The sequence below is a fragment of the Phalacrocorax aristotelis genome, chromosome 1 (assembly GCF_949628215.1).
Source record: "Phalacrocorax aristotelis chromosome 1, bGulAri2.1, whole genome shotgun sequence".
Taxonomy (NCBI): domain Eukaryota; kingdom Metazoa; phylum Chordata; class Aves; order Suliformes; family Phalacrocoracidae; genus Phalacrocorax; species Phalacrocorax aristotelis.
The window spans coordinates 110,259,867-110,272,908 of NC_134276.1; the positions used below are offsets into that span (position 1 = coordinate 110,259,867).

The 13,042-nt window shown below is 38.2% G+C and overlaps 1 protein-coding gene across 6 annotated transcripts in view; it reads right to left on the reverse strand.

The window, feature by feature from the left end:
* Window positions 1-13,042, reverse strand: part of USP25 (ubiquitin specific peptidase 25) — a 94,960-nt gene that overhangs the window by 15,333 nt on the left and 66,585 nt on the right. For 3 of the 6 annotated variants that reach the window (XM_075101796.1, XM_075101768.1, XM_075101805.1), the window contains 6 exons: window positions 11,452-11,660; window positions 10,679-10,749; window positions 6,755-6,983; window positions 5,176-5,373; window positions 3,554-3,693; window positions 656-769 (listed from right to left, as the gene is read on the reverse strand). In XM_075101796.1, coding sequence (XP_074957897.1) covers window positions 656-769; window positions 3,554-3,693; window positions 5,176-5,373; window positions 6,755-6,983; window positions 10,679-10,749; window positions 11,452-11,660 — 961 coding nt within the window. The remainder of the gene's footprint in view (window positions 1-655; window positions 770-3,553; window positions 3,694-5,175; window positions 5,374-6,754; window positions 6,984-10,678; window positions 10,750-11,451; window positions 11,661-13,042) is intronic. The other 3 variants (XM_075101786.1, XM_075101777.1, XM_075101816.1) reach the window with 1 other exon arrangement.

Below are 13,042 nucleotides of genomic sequence, written 5' to 3' on the forward strand. Positions count from 1 at the left end.
GGGATTTTTGGTTTATAATTGGGTTTGTTTTGGTTTTGTGTTTTGGTGGTGGTTTTTTTGTTGTGTTTTTTTTTTTTTTGGGGGGGGGGGGGGGGGGGGGGCTGGGGGGAGGGGAGTGTGTGCTTTGTTTTGTTTTTCTTTTTACTTCCTTAAGCTTTGGAAGAGTCAGCTCCACCAGCCAGATCACTTTCAGGTTACTTCCATGGATAACTTAATCCTTGAAGTGTGAAAACTTTAACCTTGGCAAATAAGGGATTGAACTTGAACATTAGCTTTCTTGGACTGACAAGAAAGCACAAACATTAAGAACATCACTCACTATCCTGTCACTTTCTAAATAATAGTAGCCTGCAGTCTATCACCAGCATTCCAGAGGCCTTCTGGCCTAAGACAAACATTCAACTTCCACAGCTAAAAAGACAAATATACCTCCAGTGTAAATGCACCATGCAAAGCGTGCCCAATTAGAGTAGCTAGTGCTTTCCTTTCATATTTCATTACAAATTAAGACATTGTTAAGGTTACAAATCGCTAAGCATTTAGTTTTGCAGAAATCTGTTAGGTGTCACGATGTGCAAACATGCCAAAAATTCTTGTCAGGCAGCACAAGAAAGCACCGAGGAGGAGCGGTGCACACAATTGCAATCAAATGTACCTCATCGTCATAACCCCCCTCCTCTGACTCAATCACAAAAGTCCCTACATCAGGAATCGCCACCTCTACAACTCGCTGGTTAGGAGCTGGTTGAGCTGGGGCATTACCAGAGCTCTGCAGAAGAAAATCATTATCAGTATGTATGTGGGGGAAATAATAATCAGAAAAAAAAATTACAGAGACATGCAAACTGACAGGCTGATCAAATAAAGTGATGTGCACTGCTAAAGTTCTGAAAAAAAATTATAGATATCACTTTTCTCCAATTACAGTTTCTTAATTTTTTAGGCAGTACGTTTTAAAATTAAGCCATCATTATTAGAGCGATTTAATTTGTCCTTTATTCACTAATTACATCTCTACAGGCTAGTATGCCACTATTGCAACTCTAACATCCATTACAAACTTAAGGTAGTTGTTAAAGGATGAGTCTGTGAACCACCACTTCTCTTCGTACCTTCCACAGGAAAAGTTACTAAATACAACTGACCTATCTGATGAGTTCATACTAAGGGACGGTAACAAGCCAAAGGCTAACATTTCCTGATGCTGTGAGGAAAAAAAAAACCCAAACAAAACCACCACATAAAAGCCTCTAGCAGTTAAGATATTTGAAAGAATATTTAAAGGTGCATTGCATTCAATAGGTTTGGTTTTTTTAGAAGAGTAATTAGAAAATCAGGGCAAGATTATGTTAGTCACTGAAGTTCTTGCTATGTTAAAGGAAGTTTTAAACAACAATGGAGACAAATCTCAGCTCCTACGGTCTGTCATTGTATAGCACCCAGCTGACAACATTTGCAGAACTTAAACTTTGACTCTAATCTAAGGAATTGCAGAGTGCCATGCCATTTGTTCTGCAACTATTACAATAGTCTCATTTTTTAAGAAAGATTCCAGAAACACACATAGCATCTATTTACATCCAGCACTGTATAAATATTAAGGAAGACCATGCAGAGGGTAGAGGAAAAAATAAATTTAAAAAAGGACAAAAGCGCAGAAAACGGACACAAGTGATCAGGTGGTGACTAACATACAGCCCTGTCTACTACATATTCTGATGTTGTGTTTCCTTCTATTTAAAATGGACAAACAAAAAGCAGAGGAAAGGAATATATGCCTGCATGTCGGAATGCATGTAGAAGCAGAATAATTAAAAAGCATGCTGATACAGTGGGAAGGACGGACAATTCTGCCTAAGTTAAATTTGGGTATACAGAGAGCAGCTTTTAAACGTTAACAGAGTATCTTCAGATAAGCTAGAAATTGGCTTTAGATTCTAACACCTGAAATACATTTCCTTCTAAATAAAAGAGTTTGCATGGTCTGGGGGGGTTTGTTTATATTTTTTTCAAAATAAGCCATCCACCCCATTGCAGAACAATGCAGTGAAAATATTGGAACAAGATGACCTGCGTCTGCCTCATTAAGCCTATCATTATGTTCCCCGTGTGTGGTTCCTCAACCACAGTCTCGTCAAGTCCTAAGGCTGATCACTGTGCAAAGTGTCATTAGCATAAACTAACACGTTTGATCCATGGAATCAAGTCTGTCAGATTCTTCTGCATCTGACCAGGATGGAATCCCACAGACCCTAGTAGGAAGATGGCATCATGCAAGGCATTTTACTGAGAGTTTGATATCTTCAATAGCTACCCCTTCAGCTGGAGGTACCTCGTATTAAACAGGCTCCCCCTAAGCCGTTCTGTGTTCTGAGAACTCAGAAGAGTCAGATATGCATTAGCCTAAAGCATTAGTGGTAGAGCATCTTTTCATCCAGGGTTAGATTAGCTTCCCGGTTGACTTTAATTTCAGCTTAGCAGAGAAAGCGTGCTTCTCTGCTCTCCTGACACCACAGGAGAGAGGGATGAAAAATACGTCAGGTGTAAGTATCAACGATTTGTCATGTCAGTTTCGAAGGCTTTAAAAGGACTTTCCTGTTTGCCCCAAAGATAACTGGGGCTAGACTGCTTCTGTTTAATGAGGATTCATACCTGAACTCAGGAAGCATGCTTGAAATTTTGCACAAATCTAAATTGTTCGTACCTCTAGCAGTTACTAGGGGCACCTAAGAAAGCTATGCTGTACTTTTTGTACATTTTATCCTTACAGATACGGTTCCAAGACTAAAGCAATACATGCATCTAAGGCACTTGCTTTTGTGGCAAGTATATTGATCTATACACTTACAGGAAAGCAAAAAAATATTTGCTGGAAGAAGAAACTGTTAAATACTAGTTTCATTAATAACTCATTAAGTAGTTAATTTCCAATTCCTCTCAGTATTTGTTGTATGAAGTGAAAACAGAATCACCCAACACTAATTCTTATAACCGTTTCAAGTTAATATATAAATCTGATGAATCACAAAAAAATATTTTTTACCAAGTTGTGAATTTGCATTAAAGCTACAGAATACTGTTGAAAAACAAATTTTTGAAAGCTCCTTCGTTTTTGCAAGCCACTTTAATTTCCATAGGTCTTTCAAGGGAACTCAGTTACTGTCTTGTGTTTCTCAGATAAAAACCTGAATGTTTAAATCAATATTTTTCAAGTTTTTTTACATGGAATGTCAATGTTTACTCAAAAATAAATTGAACCACCTAAGATTTTGAAAAGATGGTGAGTACAAACACGACTGTCATTTGAACAATATGCTGTGCTCTCAACAAGTACTTTAATCACAGAGAACATCTATTTTAGTATTTTTCTTCTCTTACACCCATTACTGTAGTACATACTTTCTGGATGGACTTTAGTGTTGGACAGTCCTTGAAGAAACAGCAATTTTCAGCTCAAACTTTCCATACACACCCGCTTTTTATCATCTATTATATAATTTTCACTTGCAAAATAAAAGCAAAAGAAGTATTTCAAGCTTCAAAATATCCTCACCGTATCCATTATAGCTTCTGGACATCTATCTTCTTGTTCAGCTAAAGCTTTATTGATTGCTTGTACAGAATCTTCTTTTAAGTGCTTTGAAAGATCAGTTCTTGATGGCTGCTCTAAATATTCTGGTTCTCCTGCTTGAACTTAGTGACAGAAATAAAATAACATAACATTAACATAAGCATGAGTTCTGAATTGATTAGTTTCATTTGGATCGCTGTCGCATAGATAAGGTAACCCACACAGAAAATGCAGGGTAGGTCATACCGTTCACAAATACAACATTACACCAGTCTGTGTATCAGGTCATTTTGAACTCTTTCATATAAATTGACCCACGATTTTATATTAGGATCAGCAGTCCTGTCTGTAGGCCCATTAAGGCTCTTAAGTGAGGGGTATTCATCAACCATACACGGGATGACTGAGAACAAAGGTGAGATTCTACTTGGACTTTCTGTGGAATACAGACCCAACATATGGAATGACCTACAGCCACTGGGGTGCCCGATGTATTTTTACTTCACAAAATAAACTACATATTATATTCTTCTGACTTAAGGGAAATCTCAAAGTCTCCCCCACTTGAGGACAATAAAATTGATTAGTATAAGTAGTGTCTTAAACTCCTTACATGATGAAAGGAAATTTTGGCAGAGAAATAAAACATTCATTTAGTACTTTCTGTTACTAACAAAAGAACTAAAACTAGTTTTGAAGTGTTCATGAAGCCAAAACATATAGAAGATGAAGTCACTCTCAATAGAGTTTGCAAAAAGAGAAATGTCATTAAATGACTGCACTTCTTACATTCAGTTTGTTGTCATAGATAGTTATGAGAATATATGCTTAGTCTTAATGACTCAAATACAACAATGGTAACATCCGGGCAGCAGTCTCACTGCACAAATCCATGTCACCTTTCCCACAACGTACATACAGCCGTCTGTAATGGAACAAAAGGTGGATGTAACCTAAAGCCTGACAGGTTTTTTTCTGTGTCTAAGCAGGCATATGTTTTATAGTCAGATTGCCAGTGGTCTTTATTAGCTGGGTTCTCAACAGCATTGGCCTCACTGTTACTGTTCACAGCCTCTTCCGCAGTTTTAACACCCTTGTTTTTACGTAATGACTTCTTAAGTGGGCCATACTATTGCTAACTCTATTCAATACATCACACTAAATAAATTATACTTCACTTCAGATCTAAATTCTGTCCTAATTTAAAATGAGAAGGTAGGTCTTCTGGTCAAGCACTCTGCATAAAAGAATATACATCACTTATGGACTAATAAAGTCTCAAAACAGACTGGTGAGACCTGTTAATAATTACTTACCTTAAAAGGCCAAAGTTTCTATGGAAAAAAATTTAGTAAAAAATAACCACAACTGGAAGGGAAAAGGCGGAAGAACAAATTTTTTTTTTTTTTTTTTAATAAAAAATAAAATGCAAAAAAACCCCAACAGACTAAACCTCAACTGCAGTTACCTTGGCCAGGTAAATACTTATGATTCAAGATTACACAAATTAACTTTTCCTTCCTTTCTTAAGCTGCAAAACTATACATACAAAACCCAGTGATTTTTGGTTCTACTCGTTTTACAAAGAGGCAGAAGCAGCTTACCTGGAGCAGGTGAGGGTGCTGGTGCCCTGGGTATCTGAGATAACAGCTTCTCCTGCTGTGCTTTCTGAGCAAGTTCTGCATCCCATTCTTCAAGTTCTTTTTCAAAACGTTTATTGTCTTCCTTGACATAATCCCTTAGATCAGAAGGCAGCGTGTCCATTCCAACAAGGATCTGTCCCGTTTCTTTGTTAAACTCATCTGTGGTAACATGAAATAGAAATTTCAGAAAAAAAAACGAATAGGGGAGAAGAGAGCATGTTCAACAAATTTCCTCAAGTGAATTACTGGAAAAATACAGTACAGCACCAAAACCCGAAAAGTATATTACTTTTAACTGGTTTTATCATCTGTCAGGCACTCTGCTACTGAGATGCATGGCTACTGCTCTTCTGCTCTTGCTATCTTTGGATTTTATCTGATGATGCCCAAGACCACCACTGCCATTTTGAAAGATGAGCCTTTTGGGCTGTGAGCACCCTATGGCTGTGAACATTCAGGAAAAAAAAGTAACAAAAAACACGGAATAGCTCAACTGCATTACTGCCACATGGAGTTGGCCACAACTCAACTTCCCAGCAGAAAAAGGGAAGGAGGGGGGGCCTACAGGGATTTGGAAAGTCAACTGATAACACAAGCTACATGAAGTAACCTTTTTTGCTTCAAGAATGGCCTCTGCAAGAGTATCTCAGATCCTGGGGGATCAATCAGCTGTACCTGTCCCCCAGCAAGGAGGCCTCAGACATAATCAGAGTGGCACAGCCACCCTACAGGGCATGTAAACCCTGTGGCTGCAAATTCACTACTAATCTGGCAATCTAGAAATGTCAAGGTTAATATCACTTCTCATTTAAGAACTGAACAAATGCACACTCTAGGTTTCTGCCCTATGAAAAGCCAGAAACACAAAAGTTTTCCACCACCTGTTACTGAAAATCTGGCCATTTGCACAGTCAGCTCCCTAGCTGCCATTATCAGGCCCCACAGAACTCATGCAAAGCGATCCTGGCCCCCTCTCCAAACACTTCCGTACAAGCCTTACAGTTACATACTACTACATGACCTGAAAAAAATTTTCCCAGTTCATGTATTACTTCGGTTTAATGTGTGGTTGGTAGGGCTAAGTTATTCACAGTTCAGTATACTGCATAAAGCTTCAAGGTTCCACGCTCCAGTAAAGTTCAGAATTCTGAAGCTTTGAAAAAAAAAAAACCCAAAACCACAAGAATTTTCACGTAAAGAGGGTCATTTATGTATTTCCCTATTTCTGTTCTAATCTTCAGTGAGATAACATTTCCAAAATTCTGAACATGTGATAACCCGGGCAAATTTTTACAAATTAGCAAACTTAGTTTATTTTGTTCTCTAATAATGTTGACACACTGGCATTATCTTTATTAATCTAAAAGTTGAAGAGCAATTGTTTCACCCAGAAAAACAATCTAACAGTTATAAGCATAAATAGAGCTTTCAATCATTATTAACAACATTTTAAAAATCTGGAAATTCATCTGAAAGAAGCTTGCTTTATCAATATATTCAGCTATTCTATATCATGCAGAAAAAATATCCATAATATTACCTTGTATCAAGTACTGTTCCTTATCATTGATATACATTAAACAATATGCACTGGCATTCCTGTAACCACCAAAAGAGTCCCGTTCCAACTCTTCCCAAGTAGACTTTGTCACAGAAATATCATTGTATTTCATCCATCTGTTCTGGTGGTGGTCATAAATATATGCCCAGTAGTGTCCTGCATTAGCTTGACCTTCATGAACTAGCACAGCATGCAACCTATAAGGAACCTTGGGGAAAAGGAAAAAAAAAAAAAAAAAAAAAAAGAAACAAAAAACCCAAAATGTCAAACTCTCCTTGCCAGCATTTAGTTCCTACTACCTGCCGGCAATAATAGCTATGTTAAACAAAAGTAACAAAAAAAGTTAAACAGGATCAAAACACGACACAGAGGAAAAACAAAAGGTAAAAATAGCAGCCCACTAAACAAAATGACTTTGAACTATTTTACTTACCACTGCTAGTTACAAGAGATGTTAAAAACATTAGTGAGTCTATAGCATAAATGTCTACTCTGCTGCCTTTACTGCCAGGCACCCTCTTTCCTTAATTCCTTAATATCCCCTTTTTCCTTGTACCTACAAAAAACCCTCAAACATATGAGTCTCGAGTGTCTATGATTTGCTCCAGTTCTGACCTGGTAAATGTATCCTGAAGTCTGGAAAGGCATATGCAAGTTCAAGGTAAGAAACTCTGTGCTTTCTATGTGCCAGCAAGAGAGTTTATTTAAAGGAATATCTGGGAGTTGAGTACTTCCATTACCCAAAGGTAAAATTCTTACAGTAGAATAGGAATACAACTGTTTTCCAGTATTTTAGATATATCAGTAAAGGCATTGCTAAGAGAAGGATGGAACATATGAAGAGGTCCTCTCTTCCTCCTGAGGCAGAGAAAGAAAATAGCAGTTTCTAGGATCAATGTAAAAGTATCCCAGGTTAAACGTGTTCACTGACAAGTAAAAAGAATGGGAAACTTAGTTTATATGTAAGTAGTTAGAAATCTGAAGGAGACAGAAGCAGAATGAATGACTGCTTCCTTACTTAGAAGTCTCTTAAAAGCATCTTTGTGATTGGCTCATTTTAACCTGCTGAAACAGCACATGCAACCTAAAAGGGAAAACTGATCATCTGTGCTATGCACAGTATGTCTGAACCACAGCAGCTTAGCTAGGATGAAAAAACTGAAACCATCTCTTACTGGTGTCAGTCTGGACTGAGATAAATGGTCTATTTAACATTAAGTGTACTAAATATTTGTTGCAAATATCATTTGAGCACTACAATAGCTAGTGCTATTCATAAATACATATGAAACTATGACCTGAGAAACTCCTTGAAGTTATTTTTAACCTGATCATTCTCTTCCAGGCTACGTGCAAATGCTCGATATTTTGCAACTCCCCTTGAGCTGTAACACTGGCTGACTGCACAGCAGCTGGAATCAGACAGACTGCCATCCCAGAGACCAAACCGCACTGTAAGTCTCCCAAACAAGAAGTATACACAGAAGAAATGCTAGTGAGTCCTTAGATCTGAATGCTCTGTGGTTTTTAACACCTGTTATGAAACCAGTGTGAAACCCTTCTTAAAATGATTGCAAGCCCATGTGTATGCACATAAACATATGCAGATTCTGATTTAAAAAAAAAAAAAAGATAGTCGAAAGAGATGTCACTTTTGACAATAAAATTTCCTCACCTTAAAATAGGGCATTAAAATCCCAGGTGTATTTAAATCATTTACTTAAGACCATGCTAACTGGGTCAGCTTGAGGGCCCCTACCCTTTGCTCCAGCTCTGGGAGACCAGCTCTCAAGTCATCCATGCTGAGCTTCCAGGAAGGTTCCCCAGAGGTCTGTGACTGGGGAACAGGCGAGTTCAGTGCTGGGAGGTGCCTCTTGCGATAAGCCATTGTATCAACAGCAATTAACAGTACAGGGCAATACAAGTAAACAGTTGGCATTAAGTTTCTTAGCTTACACTTATTACTCATGAAACAGAAATGGAGCTTCGCCACCCTCATCACATTTAGCTACAGAACAGATTTATCAAAGCTGATATATCAAAGATGAATTCCCACAGGAAAAACAAGTGTGTCATTTCCTCACAGCAAGTTCACAGAAGGAGGGAAATACTCAAATAAGCAGCTGATGAAATCTATTCATTCAGGAGGACAAGACAAAATAAGAATTTCAGGAATATGTTTCATATGATGGTTTGACAAGGGTTTTACGGACAACTGTAGTTTCCTTAGAATCAAAGGGGACACAAGGAGAAGATTAAGAGCTTCTTAAATAGTTCATACAAACAGTAGAAAGTATCCTGCAAATAGTACTCTTTCCTTAAGAAGTCTAGTTTTATGTGCCCAGACCTTATCTACTCACAAGAGAAAAGCTTTCAGTGCTATAGTTGTATCATTCAGAAGAAAAGATCGATACTGTGAAACTGCGCCCTGAGAATGGGGCCACACTAAGCCATCCAGTTGCGCAGATGCATAGGCAGGCAGAGAGAAAGTAGAAAGCGATATGCACCTGTCTCCTTCCTATTGTGCCAAAACACCCACAGGGACAAAACCAGCTGAGCTGCAGAAGGGCAGCCTTCGCTTCCAGCCTGTGATTTCAGATGGGTTTAGTACCTACTTGTTCCCTAACAATCACTGAACAGACACCACTACTTTCAGGCATGGCACAGGAACCCCCTCTACAAATCTATATACCATCTTCATCCTCCTCCATTTCTGGAATTCTGTTACAAAACAAAGCAAAAATCTAGCCTGCACTATACAAATCTGCACTAGGACAAAGTGTTTCACTAAGTCATCCCCTTTTTCCCATTGTAATGATTGCTGACCAAAATCTTTGCCATCCAGAGGTATTCCCTCCTATAATAGACACCTAACAGGTAGGCTATGTGGATGCGAGATCACCAGACTACTTCATTTTACTGTTAGATGACATGTAGCCTGTAGCCTTCCAGTTATAACACAAGTATTAAGGAAAAAAAAATGCCTGCCAGTAGCAAGCTTAAAGAAAAAACATCTAGGCAAGTCTGCCTGAAATCCTTAGCATCAGAGTTCAGCTGCCAGGAACTCTTACAAGCCATGTACAAAATGAAAACACCTCAAGGAAAACTGTAAGCTGAACAGATCTCACTTGGAAGCAAAATAGTTCTTTTTACTAACAGAAAGTAACAGAGGAAGTAATCCTTAACCTTAAAACCTGTCCAAGTGAGTGAACATGAGTATGCGAACATAAGAAATACCAGAGGAGCCACGACTCTGTAGTAAAGCGTTCTAAAAATGCTGTTCAGATTACACAGCTTGAGAATCTCCCTAAAAGGCAGCTTAGACTAATAGTCAAGGTTGTGACTGATACTAAATCTAGACAGAGTTTTTAAAAACCCAACAAAAAACATAACAACAACAAAACCCACTGGCGTTATCAACCGCAAATTAAAATCAGGAGCCTTGAGTTCCCAAGTATTAGTCTGGAAGTTGCAATACACAATGGCAATAAGCAAAGTCTAAATACAGTAGTTTCTTGTGTCCAGTGCTTTACCACCTTAAAGCCATAAGATCACCTAACAATATGGTCAAATCAGGGTGAGAAAATTTTACTGAGTTATACAAAAAGTGAAGTTCTGCACTCAAATAGAAAAAGCGGATCAGAGACAGAACATATTTGGGCTTTTCATCACAAAGTTGCGTAAACTTAAGTATGTCACCTGTAAAATACCGTAACGCTGTCTTTCATTTCTGACTGTGCGTAATTGAAAGGTTTGCAAAACCCATTATGACTTTCTAGTGAAATTTCTCAAACCACTATATATAATTGTTGTATACTTGCTCTATCTTCAAGCATCTAAGAACTTTTATTAAGTGACACTAAGGATCTATTTTTAATTATCTCATGTAGAAGTTGTACTTACTTGGACCATTGTTTTGTCAGAGTACATCAGTTCAATTGTCCGATGTATTCTAGCTATACTTTCTTGTAAATCTAAAAGAAAAATAAAAAAATCTCTTTTCCATGAGGCTGCATAATTGCACATGGCTACATCTTTCTTTTATCTCATTAAAAGCCAAACAAGGGTACATTTCATATTTAGTGCATCTGTTTATCTCCCTACATGCCAAACACTAAATATTCTCAGATGATAAAGCAGAGAGTGTGATTCATTACACGCTGCTGCTAGTTTCTTAGAGCTCAACCAAGCCCACCCCTGCTGGAGCGATTACTTCCCTGGTTTCCCTCAGAGCAACAGAACAGACCATAAGCTCTACCCTCTCTAAATACCCTTTGCTCAGAAATCTGCTGAATTTTTCCCTTGTGGAAGGGGTCACTCTACCCTAATCTCCCCTGCAGCGCACCCAGTCACAGCATTGGTCCAGCCACTATCACACTGACATCTCAGACACATCTGCAGAGATCCCACCTCTGTTTCCCTCTACTCTCCTCAACACCACACACAGAAAACTGCATCGAAACACCCGCGTACACTTCACTCAATGACCAGCTTGCATTTTCTCTTTATATACCGCCACTCTACTACAGTCTCTAACTGGCTTCCCTTCCTATGTGCTAGAGATAAGTTTGGAAGTATGAAACAAGCAACTTGGCACACACGGACATTAAGGTGATTTTCCCCGCTTCTACAAATCCTTTCCAGTGGCAAATGCATTCTCCAGCTTGTGGCATTACCTCTAGTGTCGTTCTCTACTTCAGTCCTCCAGCGATGTAAACAGCCTTCTAGGACAGACAGCTCTTCCTCGGTGATGTGCCTTGGTGCCGGGTGCATGGGCAGATCAGGAGGAATTCGTGATTGCGTGAATGGTTTATGTATTACTGATCTTTGTACAGGAGATGTGCTTGGAACATCTGAAGATGAAGGCCCCTGTTGCTCTATTGTGCTGCATTTGTTCCAAACATGAAATCAAAAATTGGATCATCACGTATACAAACTAAAAGCTACACCATAAAAATAAGCTTTTTCATCTGAAAACAAAAAGTTCTAAAGATAGTAATTTCCTATAGTGCAATCCAGGAAAGGTACCTACAGCATCAATATGGAATTACTATAACTTCTGAAAACTTTGTCATACGTTATATGTTAGCACAATAACAATCCTGGTTGCCATTACCAACAATAAAGGAATTGGATCAGTCAAGCCAGTTTGCTTTACTTGAAATGCTATTCAAATAACGTCAGAGAAGTAATTGCTGTTGTTTGAAATGTCTACTGCCAAACTGCAGAGAGAAAAATTGCAGCAGCTTGTCATACGGCCCATTGACCACAAAATCCAGTAAATACAAGTTCTGTGTTTAATAGCTTCTTCATGTCTTATGTCTACCAGACTTTCTTTTTCCAATCATCTACCTATACCTTAACTGAACAGCAACAGAGAAAGGACTTCTAATATTCATGTACCCTGGAAATTTAGCACCAAGCCATCTAAACTTGTTCCGAATGAGTCTTGTAACTCAAACAGCAAAGTGGGCAACTTAGGACAATTCTACAAGAGAAGCAGACTACTAAAAACAAACATCTGTTACAGACTTTTCTCCTCCCATAGAGAACATATATATATGTCTCTATCTAAAATCATACACACAAAGGAATCTGAAGTTCTAGTAAGCCACTGTTTTTTCACTTTGTGCATCATCATGATACAACCTGAGGAACAGGTTGTATACAACCTCTATACAACCTGAGCATACAACCTGAGGATTCTTCAGTTTTAGAAAGTTCCGAGAATATTAAGATCTGACAATGTCACTCCACATAACTTTCTGCTGTGTTTTTTACAGATTGACAAAAAAGCCGTAATACTTACATTTTTACAGAACAAACTTCCTGTGTAGGACTTTGTTCAAAGAATAGTACTTCTGATATTGCATTTCATGCATACAATGGTATCTTAAAAATTTGTCTTCTCTTGTCAATCATCATGGTTTCTATTGGCATTCTATCAGCAAGACGTTTGAAATCTTTTGAGGGATTTTTACACTGATGTACTTAATGTCTCTGAAGTAAAAAAAGTTAACCATCTTGACTGGACCAGAACCTAGAACCCTACTTTCCAATTGCGGTATAAAAAGTTGTTATAAACTGTTAGTGTCCACCTAGCCAAACCCTATCCTAAGTTATACTCTATTAACTGTTACTAATAGTTACTACTAGCTTCAATAATGGGAACATCAGGGAGATAAAGGTCCAATAATGTTGTTACTTTGGCTAGTCTGTATTTAAGTAATCAGATTGTTAGGTTCCTGACAACCTCAGTCAGAAACA